Genomic DNA, 21327 nt, shown 5'->3' on the forward strand with positions numbered 1-21327 from the left:
GAAATATGAGACAATGCATAGTCATACCTCCAGTAACAGGTAAGCTTTTATTGGTCATACAGTTTGCACTCTTGTTTGTACTATCTGGGCAACCATCCATACAGGAAGTGACAGAAGGAACTGTGCGGTTCACCCGCGTTCCACTGCAGACGGCACGAGCTGTACTCACAGCCGAATACTATCTGGAACTACTTGTACACATCGCGCCTCAGATTGGGAAGCCAGCACTCCGCTGATACCGAGGAGAGGAAATTTCGAGTGTATACAGGGAAAGAGCAGGGTAAGACCATATTGAAAACTACTGACTCGTTATTTTTACTACATTGTCACAAAAGGGCTATAAACATCTTCACGTACATTTCAGTGCCATATTGTATGCTTCAGTTCTCCGTGCGCTGATCACTTTTTTAGTATATATATATATATATATATATATATATATATATATATATACTGCCATTGGTCTATTGCTGTATATAAAGCAGGGGGGCTTAGCCTCCCTGCCGGTTATAGCGTTTCTGTTCCAGATAGCTGACCTGCTCGTTCTGCTGAAACTTGGATTGGATTTCTATGCATGACCCCTGGCTTGTTTATTGGACTTTTGAGTGTATTCTGATTACCCTGACCACCTTCCTTGTTATTTGGGATACATTACTTGCCGCCAGCCCTGACCTCTTTTTTGAACCTGACCTTATTTGCTTCATCCCTTAGACCTTGGTCTGTTTCTGCCTCCTCCTCCTGTTTCATGCTGTGGTAATTCATAAACTTACACTATGCTAGAGTTTCAGACCTGGGGGCATCTGAGTAGCTGTGAGTGCAGCTAGCTCTATGGGAAAGGTGGCTGCTATAGGTGAAAACCTCTACTCCTAGTTCTGTAAGTTTATGATATAGCTATTAGCCGTAACAGCAATGTGATACTGCTTATGTATAGAGCAGAGTATCTTTCTTTGCCCAGCTGGGCTGCACTGCAGTCCAACAGGCTGAGTCAGACAAACAGATGTGTGTAATTACCACAGAAGTCAAATGGATAAAGGCTCTACTAGATTTTGGTAGTATGGTTACACTTGTAAAAGCAGAGTTGGTGAGCAAGTTAAATAGTCAAGGGAAAACTGTTGGAGTAACCTGTATACATGGGGATTCTCTGCATTATGTTACCGCTGAAGTGAACAAAGTAATACAGTGTGGTTCCATGGTATTCACTGTGGGATTTGTTCCTTGTTTGGGGTTTTATGCTATATTGAGGAGAGATTTTGTCCACTTCTGGAAGCTGTGGGAAACCCAGTTGGTTAAACAAGTAAATGACCCAGATCTGTTTGATAATGTTATGAATACAGTGTCGGTGGGAGTGTTCCTCCAGTCTGAAGTGTTTCCTTTCTCAAATATGACTGGGGAGACAAAAAATGACAAGTGCAGCATTGGAGTACAGGATTTTGTACTTCCTACTGAAGTAGGAAATGTTGTTGAACCAGTTGACTGTATGCCTGATCTTGAAGTGGGAAAATATATTTTTGCCTCAGAACAGTTTAAAGACCCCTGTTATGTACTTGCCCTTAGTTTTGCCCTCATTCAAGATGGCCGTGATTGCATCATGAAGTTTCCATCTTGGATCTCTGTTATGAACTTGCCCTTACAATAGCCCTTATCCAAGATGGCCGGGACTGTCTCATGAAGATTCCATCTTGGATCCCATTTCCTGTTTGGGCCTAGAAAAGGCACTTCCTGTTATGAAGCCTTTGCACGAGTATTGTGTTTGTATCTGAACCAGATGCTTCCACAGAACCTTGCCTCCTTGTGATTTGGACTACAAGTACTTGATACTTCCACCAGACCTTTATACTCTTGTTACTTTGGACTTTATTTGTTGGACTCTGGAGATTTATTTGTATACCAAAATAAATCCTTTTGAATTCAGAAATACCTGGCTATTGGGTTCGTTTGTGATACCAGAAGTGTGACAACCCCACTCTGGTAAAGGCTACAGAAAATGTAAAAGTGGTTGATGTAAACCTCGTAGAGCCAGATAGTAGGTTGTAGTACCCTCACATGACAATGAGTCAAGGGTTGTTGTATCAAATATCAAAAAAGGGAGAGGATATTGTGGAACAGCTAATAGTTTCTAAGGCATATAGAAGAACTGTGTTAGACTTGGCTCATGGTCACATAACTGCAGGGCATCTAGGGGTAGAAAAAACCTCAGAAAGAATTTTGCAGCGGATTTTCTTGCCAGGGGTCCATAAAGATGTATCTGACTACTGTGCATCCTGCCTGAGTGTCACCACTATGCTCATAGGCCACATTATATAAGTCCACTTGTCCCATTACCCATTATTGAGGTTCCTTTCAAAAGGATAGCTATGAATTTAGTAGGACCTCTAATAAAGTCTGCCTAGGGTCATCACTATATTCTGGTGATAATGGATTACGCTACTAGATACGCGGAAGCGATACTGTTACGTAGTACATCAACAAAGGCTATTGCTAGGGAACTGGTACACGTTTTTAGCAGAGTAGGTGTACCTAAAGAAATCCTCATCGATCAGTGTACTCCGTTTATGTCCAGCATTATGAAAGAGCTGAGCCGCCTATTTAAGGTTACTTAGCTGAGGACTTCTATGTATCACCCTCAGACTGATGGTTTAGTAGAGAGATTTAACAAAACTTTAAAGCATATGCTAAGGAAGGTAGTGGATACTGATATAGAAAATTGGGACTATTTGTTACCCTATTTGTTACTGGCCATTAGAGAGGTTCCACAGTCCAGCACAAGATTATCACCTTTTGATTTGCTGTATGGGAGACACCCTAGGGGATTATTAGGTAATGCAAAGAAAACATGGGGGAGGCAACCCAGTCTCTATAAAATTGTAATTGAACATGTTTCCTAGATGGAAGACTGAATAGCTGTAGTGTTGCCGATAGTGAGAGAGCACCAAGAGCAAGCACAAAAGGCACAGCAAAGGGTGTATAACCACAATGTTCAATTATGCACCTTTACTCCCAGAGACAGAGTGCTTATTTTATTACCCATAGTAGAATTTATTTATTTTTTGCCTAAATGTCAAGGGACATTTGAAATAATAGGGAAAGTGGGTGAAGTTAATTACAAGGTATACCAGCCAAGGAAAAGAATGCTAGAACAGATCTACTATGTTAACCTTATAAAACCATGGAAAGACAGAGTACTGGTTTTCCCGGTAGCCACTATACCTCTGATTCTAGAAGTAACAGTAGATAAAAATCCTTTCAACCACTTAACAGTATGAGGCTAAAGAGTTTCTCATAACAGAGACTTGCATTTGGATGTACCTGGTAAAACAACAGTCATTAAATATGACATTGTCACTGAACTGGGGGTTAAAGTTAATCTAAAACCCTATAGAATAGCGGAAGCTCAATGGGAGTCAGTGTCTAAAGAGATTTAAAAAATCTTGGAGTTAGATGTAATTGAAGAGTTACATAGTGAGTGGTAAAGTCCCATAGTACTCATTCTGAAACCCGACAAGAGCTTACGATTTTGCAATGATTTCCATAAATTAATTAGGGTGTCTAAGTTTGATGCAAACCCAATGCCTCATGTGGATGAGCTCATTGTAGGGCTTAGAACTACACAATATTTGTCTACTTTAGACTTTACAAAATAGACAAGGCAAAGGAGAATAAGCTTTTTCTGCACCAGAAGGGCTGTTCCAATATAAGAGGTTTTCCAATTGTAAAGCGCTACGGAATTTGCTGGCGCTATATAAATAAATGTTGATGATGATGATTAGAGATGAGCGCACTCGGATTTTGTGAATCCGAGCCCACCCGAACCTTTCCGATCCGAGTCGGATCCGAGACAGATCCGGGTATTGGCGCCAAATGAAAACTTGAAACCGAGGCTCTGAGTCATAATCCCGCTGTCGGATCTCACGATACTCGGAACCTATAAATTCCCCGCTAGTCGCCGCCATCTTCACTCGGGCATTGATCAGGGTAGAGGGAGGGTGTGTTAGGTGGTCCTCTGTCCTGGTAGATCTCGTGCTGTGCTGTTTAGTTCTGTGCTGTGCTGTTTAGTTCTGTGCTGTGCAGTGCTGTGCTGTGCTGTGCTGTGCTGTGCTGTGCTGTGTTCTGCAGTATCAGTCCAGTGGTGCTGTGTGCTGTGCTCTTTCAATTTTGAGTTCAGTGGTGCTGCTGGGTCCTGTGCTGAGTCCTGTTCAGTCCAGTGGTGCTGTGTCCTGTGCTCTATGCTTCTAAGGGCATAGTTATTTCCCCATTATTCCCAAGTGTTTTAAAAAATAAAAAAAAGTTATACAAAAAAATACAAAAAAAAATACAAAAAAATAATAATTACAACAAAATTTGCAAAACCAATCCTGCAGTATAAGCCCATTGGTACTGCAATATTACCAAGTTCACACATTCAGCAGTAAAAGTCCAGTCGTGCTGTGTGCTGTGCTCTGTCAATTTTGAGTTCAGTGGTGCTGCTGGGTCCTGTGCTGTGTCCTGGTCAGTCCAGTGGTCCAGTGGTCCTGTGTCCTGTGCTCTGTGCTTCTAAGGGCATAGTTATTTCCCCATTATTCCCAAGTGTTTAAAAAAAATAAAAAAAAGTTATAAAAAAAAATACAAAAAAATAATTACATTTTTTTTTAATTACAACAAAATTTGCGCAACCAATCCTGCAGTATAAGACCATTGGTACTGCAATATTACCAAGTTCACACATTCAGCAGTAAAAGTCCAGTGGTACTGCAATATTACAAAGTTCACACATTCTGCAGTATCAGTCCAGTGGTGCTGTGTCGTGTGCTCTGTCCTGCTGAGTTCAGTGGTGCTGCTGGGTCCTGTGCTGTGTCCTGTTCAGTCCAGTGGTGCTGTGTCCTGTGCTCTGTGCTTCTAAGGGCTTAGTTATTTCCCCATTATTCCCAAGTTTTTAAAAAAATTAAAAAAAGTTATAAAAACACACTAAAAAAATAACTTAAAAAAAATAATAATTATAACTAAATTTGCAAAACCAATCCAGCAGTATAAGTCCATTGGTACTGTCTGCAATATTACCAAGTTCACACATTCTGCAGTATCTTGTGCTACATATAATGGAGACCAAAAATTTGGAGGATAAAGTAGGGAAAGATCCAGACCCACTTCCTCCTACTGCTGAAGCTGCTGTCACTAGTCATGACATAGACGATGAAATGCCATCAACGTCGTCTTCCAAGCCCGATGCCCAATCTCCTAGTACAGGGCATGTAAAATCCAAAAAGCCCAAGTTAAGTAAAAGTAGCAAAAAGAGAAACTTAAAATCATCTGCGGAGAAACGTAAAGTTGCCAATATGCCATTTACGACACGGAGTGGCAAGGAACGCCTTAGGCCCTGGCCCGTGTTCATGACTAGTGGTTCAGCTTCACCCACGGATCTTAGCCCTCCTCCTCCTCCCCCCCCCCTACAAAAAATTGAAGAGAGTTACGCTGTCAGCAACAAAACAGCAAACAACTTTGCCTTCTAAAGAGAAATTATCACAAATCCCCAAGGCGAGTCCAAGGGTGTTGGTGGTTGTCAAGCCTGACCTTCCCATCACTGTACGGGAAGAGGTGGCTAGGGAGGAGGCTATTGATGATGTAGCTGGCGCTGTGGAGGAACTTGATGATGAGGATGGTGATGTGGTTATTGTAAATGAGGCACCAGGGGGGGAAACAGCTGATGTCCATGGGATGAAAAAGCCCATCGTCATGCCTGGTCAGAAGACCAAAAAATGCACCTCTTCGGTCTGGAGTTATTTTTATCCAAATCCAGACAACCAATGTATGGCCATATGTAGCTTATGTAAAGCTCAAATAAGCAAGGGTAAGGATCTTGCCCACCTAGGAACATCCTCCCTTATATGTCACCTGAATAACCTTCATAGTTCAGTGGTTAGTTCAGGAACTGGGGCTAGGACCGTCATCGGTACAGGGACACCTAAATCCCGTGGTCCAGTTGGATACACACCAGCAACACCCTCCTCGTCAACTTCCTCCACGATCTCCATCAGATTTAGTCCTGCAGCCCTAGTCAGGAGCCAGACTGAGTCCTCTTCAATACGGGATTCATCCGAGGAATCCTGCAGCGGTACGCCAACTACTGCCACTGCTGCTGTTGCTGCTTGTTAGTCGGTCATCTTCCCAGAGGGGAAGTCGTAAGACCGCTAAGTCTTTCCCAAAACAATTGACCATCCAACAGTCGTTTGCCATGACCACAAAATACGATAGTAGTCACCCTATTGCAAAGCGTATAACTGCGGCTGTAACTGCAATGTTGGTGTTAGACGTGCGCCCGGTGTCCGCCATCAGTGGAGTGGGATTTAGAGGGTTGATGGAGGTATTGTGTCTCCGGTACCAAATCCCGTCGAGATTCCACTTCACTAGGCAGGCGATACCAAAGATGTACAGAGAAGTACGAACAAGTGTCCTCAGTGCTCTAAAAAATGCGGTTGTACCCACTGTCCACTTAACCACGGACATGTGGACAAGTGGTTCTGGCCAAACGAAGGACTATATGACTGTGACAGCCCACTGGGTAGATGCATTCCCTTCCGCAGCAACAGCTGCCTCAGTAGCTGCATCTACAAAATGGCTGCTCGTGCAAAGGCAGGCAACATTGTGTATTACAGGCTTTAATAAGAGGCACAACGCTGACAACATATTAGAGAAACTGAGGGAAATTATCTCCCAGTGGCTTACCCCACTTAGACTCTCATGGGGATTTGTGGTGTCAGACAATGCCAGTAACATTGCGCGGGCATTAAATATGGGCAATTTCCAGCACGTCCCATGTTTTACCCACACCATTAATTTGGTGGTGCAGCATTACCTGAAGAGTGACAGGGGTGTGCAGGAGATGCTTGCGGTGGCGCGCAAAATTGCTGGACACTTTCGGCATTCAGCCAGTGCCTACCGCAGACTAGAGGCACATCAAAAAACCATGAACCTGCCCTGCCATCACCTCAAACAAGAGGTTGTGACGCGCTGGAACTCCACCCTCTACATGCTGCAGAGGATGGAGGAGCAGCAAAAGGCCATTCAGGCCTACACAGCCACCTACGACATAGGCAAAGGAGTGGGGATGCGCCTGAGTCAAGCACAGTGGAGACTGATTTCCGTGTTGTGCAAGGTTCTCCAGCTTCTATTTAATACTTTAATTCTATTAGTAGTTACCATAAAGAGGAACAAATTAAACAAATTTTACCAAAAGTATAATATGACTTACAAACACTACACTTGAAAGATGGAGCCTTTAAATGAAAAAGTCACTCTTCATTGCACGACTATGTGCAACAGGGACAGTTTTTTGGTTTACAAAGTCAACCAATAACACTTCGACCCTGTATGTCTTTAACATACTTGATGGGATCTCAATGATGAATGCTCTGTACCATGGTTGGAGGAGGTATTGTGGCCCCGGTACCAAATTGGGTACCGGGGCCACTCCACTACGCAGTCCAGATAAAGGGCGTATCAGATATTAAAAAACGTTGACTGTTGCTGCCAAAACCAAAATTTATCCAAATGACCTGTCATCGTCGAAAACAAGAGGTATTGACACGCTGGAACTACACCATGTATATGCTGCAGAGGATGTAGGAGCAGGCAGCTGTGCAGTGCAATTCAGACCATTTGAAGGTATTGTGGCCCCGGTACCAAATTTAGTACCGGGGCCACTCCACTATGCAGTCCAGATAGAGGTGTATCAGATATTAAACAACGTTGACTGTTGCTGCAAACTTTTTAAATTATATTGTGGTGACCACTCCTCTACGCAGTCCAGGTACATTATTCGGTGCGATTCAGACCAGTTGATGGTTTTCTTATTATATTGTGGGGACCACTCCTCTACGCAGTCCAGGTATATTTATTGGTGCGAATCATACAAGTTCAGGGTTTTTAAATTATATTGTGGTGACCACTCCTCTACGCAGTCCAGGTACATTTTTTGGTGCAATTAAGACCAGTTGATGGTTTTCTTATTATATTGTGGGGACCACTACTACGCAGTCCAGATACATTTATTGGTGCGAATCATACAAGTTCAGGGTTTTTAAATTATATTGTGGTGACCACTCCTCTACGCAGTCCAGGTACATTATTCGGTGCGATTCAGACCAGTTGATGGTTTTCTTATTATATTGTGGTGACCACTCCTCTACGCAGCCCAGATACATTTATTGGTGCGAATCAAACAAGTTCAGGGTTTTTAAATTATATTGTGGTGACCACTCCTCTACGCAGTCCAGGTACATTTTTTGGTGCAATTAAGACCAGTTGATGGTTTTCTTATTATATTGTGGGGACCACTCCTACGCAGTCCAGATACATTTATTGATGCGAATCATACAAGTTCAGGGTTTTTAAATTATATTGTGGTGACCACTCTTCTACGCAGTCCAGGTACATTACTCGGTGCGATTCAGACCAGTTGATGGTTTTCTTATTATTTTGTGGTGACCACTCCTCTACGCAGTCCAGGTACATTATTCGGTGCGATTCAGACCAGTTGATGGATTTCTTATTATATTGTGGTGACCACTCCTCTACGCAGTCCAGGTACATTTTTTGGTGCGATTCATACCAGTTGATGGTTTTATTATTATATTGTGGTGACCACTCCTCTACGCAGTCCAGATACATTTATTGGTGCGAATCATGCAAGTTCAGGGTTTTTAAATTATATGGTGGTGACCACTCCTCTACGCAGTCCAGGTACATTTTTTGGTGCGATTAAGACCAGTTGATGGTTTTCTTATTATATTGTGGGGACCACTCCACTACGCAGTCCAGAAAGATACCTCGTTGCAACGTTTTGGACTAATAACTATATTGTGAGGTGTTCAGAATACACTGTAAATTAGTGGAAATGATTGTTATTGAATGTTATTGATAATAGCGTAGGAGTTAAAATAAGCCCAAAAACTTGATTTTTGAACTTTTTATGCTTTTTTCAAAAAAAATCTGAATCCAAAACCTTAAATCCGAACCAAAACCTTTCGGCTGGTGTTTTGCGAAACAAATCCGAACCCAAAACATTGCGAAAATCCAAATCCAAAACACAAAACACGAGACACCAAAAGTCGCCGGTGCACATCCCTAATGATGATGAAGAGGTTACCATTTGGGTTACATGGGGCAACCGCCATCTTTCAGCGAATGATGGACAAAATTTTAAGGCCCCATAGACAATATGTGACTGCTTACCTTGATGATATAGTCATCCATAGTCCTGTTTGGCAATCTCACCTACCCATGGTACAAGCAATGTTGGGCTCCATCCGTGAGGCAGGGTTAACAGTCAACCCAAAAAAGTGTTACTTATAGATGGAAGAAGTGAATTATTTGGGGTACACCATAGACAGAAGTCTAATAAAGCTCCAACTTAATAAAATTGAGGCAATACAAAATGGGCACAGCCTTTAAATAAGAAGCAGGTACAAGCATTTCTGGGAATCACAGGCTATTATAGAAGATTTATTTCCAATTTTGCCACTACTGCTGACCTGTTGACCAACCTTACCAAGGGTAAGAATTACATTGTGGTTAGGTGGAATCCAGAGGCAGAAAAGTATTTTCAAGCATTGAAGGTAGCATTGTGCACCCAACCCGTTTAAATGACGTCTGATTTTAAAAATGAATATATCTTGCAGACAGATGCATCAAAAGTAGGGATAGGTGCAGGTGCTATCCCAAATTAAAAATCGTCAGGAGCATCCTTTTATGTATTTAAGCAGCAAGTTAAATGTGCATGAATGAAAATATGTCACTATTGCAAAGGAAGCCCTAGCAATTAATTGGGCACTAGAAACACTAAGGTATTACCTTTTTGACCGGAAATTTAGGTTGATTACGGATCAAGCTCAGTTGAAATGGATGTCTGACAACAAAGAAACTAACGGTTCCTGGTTCTATAAAAGGAAGTCATCTGGCCAATGCAGATGCATTGTCTCAGGTTCATGGGCTGAGGACTACAAGTGTTCCGCCCTACAGGTCGAAGCAACGGGGGTGAGATGTGACAGAAGCCCTGGAATGTAGTAAATGGCATGTATAAAAGTCCTGAATTTGTGTTTTAATAAACCCAGGGAGATTGCGTGTGGGAAAAATCTTCCCAAAGAGTGTGTTCGGATGTAGGAAGTGCCAGTATAAGGGTCCATGGGGTATGAATGGAGGAAGAACGGCGGCCTCCATTCATAAGGCCCATTTCAGATTTTCCAGCCAGCTAGCAAGTTGCTAGTAATCAGGAGTTACAACTGATAAATAAGGGTGTGCACCGGGCACTTTTAGTGTTTTGTGTTTTGTGTTCTGATTAGCTTGAGGTTTTGGGTTCTGATTTGTTTTGCCAAAACACCTGACGAAAGGTTTTGGTTCTAATTTAGGGTTTTGGGTTCTGATTTATTTTTAAAAAAGCATAAAAAGTGCTAAAATCTAGTTTCTTGTTTGTTTTTCACTCCTACACTATTATTAACCTCAATAACATTCAATAACAATCATTTCCACTAATTTCCAGTCTATTCTGAACACCTCATACCTCACAATATTGTTTTTAGTCCAAAACGTTGCACCGAGGTAGCTTTCTGGACTGCATAGTGGAGTGGGCCCGGTACCCAATTTGGTACCGGGGCCACAATACCTCCTCCAACCATGGTACAGACCATTCATCATTGAGATCCCATCAAGTATGTTAAAGACAGACAGGGTCGAAGTGTTATTTGTTGACTTTGGAAATAAAAAAACTGTCCCTGTTGCAAATCTTCGTGCAATGAAGAGGGACTTTTTCATTTAAAGGCTCAAGCTTTCAAGTGTAGTGTTTATAAGTTATAAACACTACAGTAGTTCTAGCATGTCAATACCTCTTGTTTTCAACGACCATGGTACAGAGCATTCATCATTGAGATCCCATCAAGTATGTTAAAGACAGACAGGGTCGAAGTGTTATTTGTTGACTTTGGGAACAAAAAAACTGTCCCTGTTGCAAATCTTCATGCAATGAAGAGTGACTTTTTCATTTAAAGGCTCAAGCTTTCAAGTGTAGTGTTTATAAGTTATATTATACTTTTGGCTTAATTTGTTTAATTTGTTTTAATTTTGTTTTACTTGGTGCTTATGGCAAATGACTGTTGGACGGTCAATTGTTTGGTGAAAGACGTAGCGGTCTTACGACTTCCCCTCTGGGAAGATGACCGACTACCAGCAGCAACAGCAGCAGTGGCAGTAGTAGGCGTACCGCTGCAGGATTCCTCGGATGAATCCCGTATTGAAGAGGACTCAGTCTGGCTGGTGACATGGCCTGCAGGACTAAATCTGATGGAGATCGTGGAGGAAGTTGACGAGGAGGGTGTCGGTGGTGTGTATCCAACAGGACCAAGGGATTTAGGTGTCCCTGGACTGATGACGGTCCTAGCCCCAGTTCCTGAACTAACCACTGAACTATGAAGGTTATTCAGGTGACGTATAAGGGAGTATGTCCCTAGGTGGCCAAGATCCTTACCCCTGCTTATTGAGCTTTACATAAGCTACATATGGCCAGACATTTGTTATCCGGATTGGGGTAAAAATAACTCCAGACAGAAGAGGTGCATTTCTTGGTCTTCTGACCAGGCATGACAATGGGCTTTTTCATCCCATGGACATCCACTTTTTCCCCCCCTGGTGCCTCATTTAAAATAACCACATCAGCATCCTCCTCATCAAGTTCCTCCACAACGCCAGCTACATCAATAGCCTCCTTGACACCTTGATTATCCAAATCTGGAGCGACACTGTGGGTCATCCTTCCAGCATATGCAGAGGGTGTGCTGCAAATGGTGGATGGAGTCACCTCTTCCCGTACAGTGATGGGAAGGTCAGGCTTCGCAACCACCAACACCCTTACACCCTTGGACTCGCCTTGGGGATTAGTGATGCCATCTCTGTAGAAGGCAGAGTTGTTTGCTGTGTTGTTGCTGACAGCATAACTCTTTTAAATTTTTTGGAGGGGGGGGGGAGGAGGAGGGCTTAGATCCTTGGGTGAAGCTGAACCACTAGTGCTGAACACGGGCCAGGGCCTAAGCCGTTCCTTGCCACTCCGTGTTGTAAAGGGCATATTGGCAAGTTTACGTTTCTCCTCAGATGTTTTCAATTTTCTTTTTTTACTAATTGTAGTGAACTTTTGCTTTTTGGATTTTACATGCCCTCTACTAGGAGATTGGGCATCGGCCTTGGCAGACGACGTTGATGGCATTTCATCGTCTATGTCATGACTAGTGGCAGCAGCTTCAGCATTAGGAGGAAGTGGGTCTTGGTCTTTCCCTACTTTATCCCCCAAATTTTAGTACTCCATTATATGCAGCACACGTTGTATTACAGTACTATTTTTTAAATACTGCAAGAACAGTGAACAATTTTTAATAGATTGCAGTATTAATGTTAATGGACTGCAATAATTTTTTTTAGACTTTTTAGAATATTTTTTTATATTTTTTTAAAAGGATTTTTGTCGAATTATAATTGTTTTGGAAGATTTTTTAATACTTTTAAAATAAAGATGCACTTAGCAAAACAAAGCACAGGACAAAAGCACCGCTGGACTCAGCAAGGACAGAGCACTGGACTGATGCACTACTGGACTCAGCAAGGACAGAGCACTGGACCGATGCACCACTGGACTCAGCAAGGACACAGCACTGGACTGATGCACCACTGGACTCAGCAAGGACTTTTTTGATTTTTTTTTTTATATTAATTTAAAAGGATTTTTGTAGAATTTTTTATTTTTTTTATTTTTATGGAAGAATTTTTAATACTTTTGAAAGAAATATGCACTTTGCAGAACAAAGCACAGGACAAAATGCACCGCTGGACTCAGCAAGGACAGAGCACTGGACTGATGCACCACTGGACTCAGCAAGGACAGAGCACTGGACTGATCCACCACTGGACACAGCACTGGACTGATGCACCACTGGACTCAGCAAGGACTTTTTTTTTTTTATATTAATTTAAAAGGATTTTTGTAGAATTTTTCTTTTTTTTTCTTTTTATGGAAGAATTTTTAATACTTTTGAAAGAAATATGCACTTTGCAGAACAAAGCACAGGACAAAATGCACCGCTGGATTCAGCAAGGACAGAGCACTGGACTGATGCACCACTGGACTTAGCAAGGACTGAGCACTGGACTGATGCACCACTGGACTCAGCAAGGACACAGCACTGGACTGATGCACCACTGGACTCAGCAAAGACAGAGCACTGGACTGATGCACCACTGGACTCAGCAAGGACAGAGCACTGGACTGATGCACCACTGGACTCAGCAAGGACACAGCACTGGACTGATGCACAACTGGACTCAGCAAGGACACAGCACTGGACTGATGCACCACTGGACTCAGCAAGGACTTTTTTGATTTTTTTTTTATATTAATTTAAAAGGATTTTTGTAGAATTTTTTATTTTTTTTATTTTTATGGAAGATCTTTTAATACTTTTGAAAGAAATATGCACTTTGCAGAACAAAGCACAGGACAAAATGCACCGCTGGACTCAGCAAGGACAGAGCACTGGACTGATGCACCACTGGACTCAGCAAGGACAAAGCACTGGACTGATGCACCACTGGACTCAGCAAGGACAGAGCACTGGACTGATGCACAACTGGACTCAGCAAGGACAAAGCACTGGACTGATGCACCACTGGACTCAGGAAGGACACAGCACTGGACTGATGCACCACTGGACTCAGCAAGGACAAAGCACTGGACTGATGCACCACTGGACTCAGCAAGGACACAGCACTGGACTGATGCACCACTGGACTCAGAAAGGACTTTTTTGATTTTTTTTTTAATATTAATTTAAAAGGATTTTTGTAGACTTTTTATTTTTTTTTATTTTTATGGAAGAATTTTTAATACTTTTGAAAGAAATATGCACTTTGCAGAACAAAGCACAGGACAAAATGCACCGCTGGATTCAGCAAGGACAGAGCACTGGACTGATGCACCACTGGACTCAGCAGGACAGAGCACTGCCAAAAGCACCACTGGACTCAGCAGGACAGAGCACAGCACAGCACAGCACAGCACAGCAAGAGAATTAGCAGGACAGAGGACCACCTAACACACCCTCCCTCTTCCCTGATCAATGCCCAAGTGAAGATGGCGGCGGCAAGCGGGGAATTTAAAGGTTCCGAGTATCGCGAGATCCGACAGCGGGATTATGACTCAGAGCCTCGTTTTAAGTTTCGGAATCGGCGGGAATACCCGGACAGTGCTCGGATCTGACTCGGATCGTAATGTTCGGGGGGGCTCGGATTCCAGGAATCCGAGTGCGCTCATCCTTACTGATAAAGTACTGTTAAAAGGCTGCTATGCAGTTCATTCAGTCTCTCTGGAGAGGAGGTCAGATGGCTCATCAGTTATACTGCATTTTGTGATCTGTAAGTTCTGTTGTTTTGTATGTGTGTGGGATACTAGGTCCCTCACTTTAGAGAGGGATTTCTTGTGTATTAGTTAGAAGCCAGACAGGCAAGTATTGTGTTTATATTTTGTTTATTTTCATGCTGGTGGAAAAAACTACCTGAGGCTAATTAAACCAAAGCACTGGAGTGGTGTGACATATCTGGCTGACTGCATGCAAAGTGCAGTCGTCTACCCATGAAGACGGTACCTCTAGCCTGATCTCTTATGACAACCTATACAGGAGGGCATACCACCGTATACCATGTCACTTCAACCACTGTATATAAACATTTAGCACCTATTGTTATTTGGGGGTGGTTTAGATACTGGGGAATGCTTGCAATAGACACAGAATTTTGCACCGCTTGGTCAACAGTAAAAATAAAAATAGGGAAAATAATTTCAACATCCTAAATCTTTAAAACAATTAACTGTCCCTGGAAATTGGAGTCAGATGGCGAGTATTGGTAAAGCTAGTATTCTGACGGGATTATACATCATTCCATTTCAAGTATAAGCATATACAACTTAGTATGAAGCTAGAGTAATTTTAATGAATAAGAAAATTGAGCAGTTATAATAATTCAGCTCTGGATCTACAGCCTTTTTGGAAAACCTGGCTGCAATTGAAGCATAATTATTTCCATTCCTTATGTTAGTCTACACCCTAGAGGCAGTAAATAGTAGTACTTATGTCAAATTATTAGTAGAACAGGCCTTTGTAATGCTCTGTAGAACACCCATTCTATCTCTTAAAACTCCTTCTGGTGTGTACTGAAATGTTCCTATGCTCAATGTAAACTGTACTAAATCTTATCTACAGAGCTGCTTCATGCAGCTAGCAGTAACTGGTATGCATATCCCTTATCTTCTTGGATACTGCACACAAAGTCTAGCAGCAAACAAATTCATAATAGGTTGTCATGTATCCTGTGCTACAATGCACTGTCAATCAGAAATAAAACAGACTAGATCAATAGGTAACAAATGACTGCAAACTAGTTTAATACACATTTAGGGCTATATTTACTAAACTGCAGGTTTGAAAAAGTGGAGATGTTGCCTATAGCAACCAATAAGATTCTAGCTGTCATTTTGTAGAATGTACTAAATAAATGATAACCAGAATCTGATTGGTTGCTATAGGCAACATCTCCACTTTTTCAAACCCGCATTTTAGTAACTATACCCCTTAGACAGGGCAAATGAATATAAGTTTCCAGTCCAGTTTTCCAGTCACTAGCACATGAAGGACATATACTCAATCCACATTGCATTGTCTGTTTTTTGATAGGAAGGATAGAAGAGTTTGAAAACATAACCAACTTGGTACAATGTGTATGTTCTTAACCATCTCATCCATTAACATTGCAAGTATATCTACTGCATTACTACACAGTAGATTTATCAAAGTATATCTCTATGCAGAATATAATCACATTGTTAATATGATGCATGTTTTGGCTGCTATAACTGTTATAAGTTGAAATTTACAACACATTTAAATTGAATAATGTGGAGATGGGGACAGGTTTATTGAGTACAAATGGATGGACAGCTAAGGCGAGAGATATTTAATACACATTTAGCCCACCTATAGGGATACTATATAATAGCTACTTTGTATTGTTTTGAGATATTTCAAAGACTTCTATTATGTTGTATATACAGATGGAATGTATTGCATGTATTTGAAACAAAATAGTTATTATTACATTGGTTTAAAAATTGCATATATCACCATGCATGTAGCTGTTTACGCTAACCATAATCCATAGATGAATAAGAATATCCAAAGGTATATAAACACAGCACATTCAGCCATTCTTTGACTATCACTAAAAACAAAAAAACATTTGGTTTATTGTGGTGTAATTAGTACTTATGCCTAAAATCAGTCTTGGCATATGCTGATAAAATAGATTCTTACCTAATAAAACCATGTAAAAGGGAAAGAGTGCATACAAAGTAATCCACTTTCACTGACTTTAACACTAAAAACTACATAAAAATCCTGTATTACACATATAAACATAAGAATGGTAGTTATAGATAACTAATATACATCTCCAAAAATGCTTAATAACACAGGCATAAAAACGCATTTATTATTTTCTTGATGTATTATGTAAGAATTAAGAAGCCTCAGATTCATCTTACCGGGAATTTCCTCTTGTTCATGATGATTACTGGCCAGTGCAGAGTTTTCAGCGAGTTCTGCATAATGATGGTCTTTTTCATGGTTACCCATTTTTTTTTATTAATGCAGCTACCCCTGGTCTCACAAACTCTATTGCCTCAAATGCATGTCACTACTTTTTTTTTCAAAAAAGCTTCAATTTTGGAAAAAGGAGTGTCTTACAAAACGTTCCTTCCCTCCCAATGTGTCTTATCAACACTGACCATTACTGAATGTTAATAATGATAATAGCAGGCTAAATTGGTATGCGTCTCACTGTTTGGCAAGGTTATGGCTCAGGACACTGCAAGCTGAATAATTATATTGGCTAGTTGTTTCTTTTGCTTATGTATACATTTGTGAGTCCTCTCATTTTTAAAAATACCAGAGTGATAGAATGGTTTGTGAAGGATCTAAATAATCTAAGAATTGTATTCAAACAAAAACATAAACTTTGGTTCCTAGATTTTAGTGCTATAATTATTACATATTACACATGTGATATTAATATATGTACAGCATCCATATAAAATATATCTGTATAAACAGTGAATTCTGAGGTCGCTGCTTATAATTGGTGAATTCTGATGTCATCACTTCAGTCTTCAGTAAGAAAATGTGTGTTTTATAAGGAATGATGAACCCTCTACTGTAAATTATTATGGATATTAAAAGTCACCTCAGATATTTGTGACTTGTATAAAAAAAGCTCTGTGTAGAGCCACATTTCTAATATCAATATAATATACCAAGTAATATAGAGAGTGCATTATTCCATATATTATTATCTTGCTCTGTTGTGTCCAATCATGGGAAACTATCTCAATCAAATCTCTTTCCGATAAACTTTCATTTCAAATGTTGTTTTACATTTCCCTGATCTGTAGTATATGAATGCTGTCAATACAGTATATAGAATAATAATAATGACAATACCTTCCTATATGACCCATTTCCCCCAGTACACAATTGTCTGCTCCAGTAGATGCCACATATTTCTGCATTGGAATTTAGAATGCAAAAATGAGTTGGAAAATAGGTGGTAAAAACTGGAGCAAACAATTGTATATCCCATGCAATGGATCATGTTGAAATATATGGATGAGTGTGATCATAGAATGCCAGTCCAGTCCTCATTTCATCTATATAATTAGTGTCACACTGGAAAATATGCCATGTGTTTTAGTAAAAGAAAATAAACATGCTGTTTGAACTCTTTTGCTTGCCAGAACTTGAAAGTGCTAGATTATGAGTCCGAATCCTAAGACCTGGGGTTCCCTTGCAGTAATGAGATAATTATATCAACTTTCAGCTCTTCTGACAAATTGCAACTTTCCCAAATTCCGAAACAGTTTATGGTCACAAGAAAAGGAACCAGGCAAGTTAGTGAATTAGAACGAATGTATCTATCAACCGCACATGTGTTAGTAACCAAACCAATTTCTATTGCCATGAAAAAGTGCATGCGCCGGACTAAAACAGGCCGGTTGTCTCACATTGTTGACATATACTATATATATATATATATATATATATATATATATATATATATATAGATAGATAGATAGATAGATATAGATAGATAGATAGTTAGATATAGGGAGATAGACATGCCAGACTAGCCAATTGTGTCAATTGAAATAATTACTGATAAGATATAAAAGAAAAATGTAAAACTGTAAATCTAATAATAAATATAAAGAGTTGACGAATTGCACTACCTATATGGTTGGATGTAATTAAAACTTATAAGAATCTCAATACATAAATAATTTTCAGTAAAAGTTACTAAGCAACCACATATGTCAAACAATCAATATCTCATAATTAAACTAAAATAAAGTGCTTAGTGGTAGAAAACGATAATAGGATATATTATATTAAGGATGTAGCTGGTAAGATTAAAAGGATTTAATAAAATATGAGTGAATTAAGCAATTTTTAAATCAAGGGCAGCATTGTGGTGCAGTGGTGTGGTTAGCATTGCTGTCTCAGAGTGCTGGGTTTAATTCTGACCAAGGCCCTATCTTTGTGGAACTTGTATGTTCTCTCCGTGTTTGTGTCACTTTCCTCCGGGTGCTTCAGTTTCCAACCCGACTCCAAAGACATACCGGTTGGTTAATTCTTCTGACAAAATTAGAGTCTTCTTGAGTCTTCAGACAAAATTAAACCTAGTATGTGTGTCCATGTGTTAGGGAATACTAATTGCAATCTCCACTGGAGCAGGGACTGATGTGAATGATTAAATATTCTCTACAAAGAGCTGCATAAAATGTAGGTGATATATAAAAACTGTTAATAAATAATAATCCTCGCAACTCTCATTTAAACATTAGGGAGATAGTGTTCCAAGTTTAAAAATATAATAAATCTCCTTATGAGAGTTTATGTTCAGTAATGGTTTTAAACATAAGGGACCTGATTCATTAAAGAACTTAAATGAAGAAATTTCTTATTTAAGTCTCCTGGACAAAACCATGTTACATTGCAAGGGGTAAAAACTAGTTTTCTGTTTTGCACATACGTTAAATACTGACTGTTGTTTCATGTAACACACAAATACTTGATAGCTTATTTGTACACTGAAATTTAAAGTTGATATTTGTGTGCTACATGAAAAAACAGTCAGTATTTAACTTATGTGCAAAACAGAAAACTAATTTTCACCCATTGCATTGTAACATGGTTTTGTCCAGGAGACTTAAATGAGAAACTTCTTAATTTAAGTTCCTTAATGAATCAGGCCCAAGTTGTCAATGATCTGAAATAGCAGAGTAAAGTGCATGGATATTGAATGGTTTTCAAAATATTTTTTTATATTTCTAATATGTTCCTGTATTCTTATATTAGAAATATAAAATATTTGACATAGAGTGCAATAAAAAATTGAGCGCATATCACTACAATAAAATGGCATAAAACAGGTTATATTGTAAGATCTGAATATAATTTTCAGTATCCTCATTATTGTTATTTATTTAACTGTTAACATTTTGAGACATTTTTCTTAGTGTGACATATGCTAAAGGCCTGCTAAGCCTGATGCATGCACAATGACTGTGCTAAAATGTTACCAGATGACTTTGAGCAGTAGACAGATAAGATGTTCAGGATCCCCCACTGCTTCACAACAGGCCCTTGATGTAAAGTCAGCAAACTTTTATCAGTTAAGTGGCTAAAATGACCATTTAACATGTAAAACTTGTCATATAAAATAAAATATAATATTTCTTTACATATGTAATACTGATGTGGACACCAGAGGGGTCAGAGCCTGAACCACAGTTAATATAAGGTAATACAACAGCAATTCATGTCCGAATGCAAATGTCACTTAAGCTGGGTACACACTACAGAAATTTCAACCAACTTTTTATGCCGAGCGATTTTACATGCGACTGATGGTCCGATTGCTCGGTCCATGGACTGCATACACACTAGCCTTGTTTAGGACAATAAACGGAAAAGCGGACATCCCTTTAGCGACTTTTTACAGCCATGTTGTCGTGAACAATGATTTAAATTTCGTACACACTGCAGCGACATTTGCAGGAAATGTATGAGATACCAAAGACATTAGCATAAAGTGGCAGAGCTTTCACTATAGTTAACTCCCAAAACAACATAAAAACAGAAGGCTACACTGTCTCTTCATTCATTCCTATTTGTAAACCTACAATGGCTACAGAAGTACAAGAACAAGCAACTGCACTTCTCCTGCTTGCTGTGGCAAGAAGACTGCTGGTACGAAACCAAAGAGAAAGAAGGAGAAAGAGTAGATCTTATTGGAGCAAAGAATGGTTCAAGAGGAGAGACACATTCTCTCATATGCCCCTGCTACAGGAGATACGGGACAACAACCCAGATGATTTCAAGAATTTTCTTCGTATGAATGATTAAAGTTTTCAGGAACTGCTCCAACTTGTAACCCCTCTCATCCAGAGGGAGAACACCCATTTAAGGAGACCCATACCGCCAGAGCAAAGACTGGTGGCAACACTACGCTCTTGGCATGATAATACCTGACACCTGTGATGCTATCATCGAAGTTCTCAGTGACCAGTATATGAAGGTTGTGAAAAGCAATAGTATTTATTGTAAAAATAGCGGTTTACATATTAACATATATAACATTGTAAAAATACATTTAACTTGGAATGTGCAATTCATAAATTGTTTGGACCAGAGCAACAGTTTATAATTGTTGAAAGTGCAAAATTTCGCTTGTGTCCATACCAGATGTGTCCCCTGCGTAATGTGGAATCCTTACTGATGCTAATGGCATGGATGTCATACAAGGTTAAGACATGATGCTTTGTCCACCCATGGTACCATGCTGCAACTGTGCTGTCTGAAATGTGTATGCTTGTTTGTGTCTATGGTTAGTCGTGGAAATAAATGTGTCCGGGCACAAATCTTCAGCAGTAGCCCTACACATGAGGTCACACAGCAGCGGCTCCATTTCAGCTTGTATGCACTTGCTACTACTTCTCATTTTGCTAGCTATTGTTGCTCCGAGGAAATCAAATGTGTCCTGTTCCTTTCTTTTTGTTATCAGAGTGTTAGCGCAATCAATCATCTTTTCTGCTAGTGCATCAGTTTCTTGTATTTCATTTATTCTGCGTCTCTTTTGCTTCTGATTGTTTTTTGCTGGTGTATCAGCTTGGGTCACATCTTGCCTGTCAGCAGTTAGCTGGCTTTCACGTGG

The 21327-nt window shown here is 40.1% G+C and overlaps 1 protein-coding gene across 3 annotated transcripts in view; it reads right to left on the bottom strand.

Annotated features, from left to right (window-relative positions):
• LOC142154248 (uncharacterized) overlaps nt 1–16742 on the bottom strand; it is a 39246-nt gene extending 22504 nt beyond the window's left edge. For 2 of the 3 annotated variants that reach the window (XM_075210931.1, XM_075210929.1), the window contains exon 1: nt 16601–16742. In XM_075210931.1, coding sequence (XP_075067032.1) covers nt 16601–16691 — 91 coding nt within the window. In that variant the 5' untranslated portion in view covers nt 16692–16742. The remainder of the gene's footprint in view (nt 1–16600) is intronic. The other variant, XM_075210930.1, reaches the window with a different exon arrangement.
• Nucleotides 16743–21327: the final 4585 nt, after the last annotated feature.

This window comes from Mixophyes fleayi, chromosome 1, assembly GCF_038048845.1.
Source record: "Mixophyes fleayi isolate aMixFle1 chromosome 1, aMixFle1.hap1, whole genome shotgun sequence".
NCBI classification, from domain to species: domain Eukaryota; kingdom Metazoa; phylum Chordata; class Amphibia; order Anura; family Limnodynastidae; genus Mixophyes; species Mixophyes fleayi.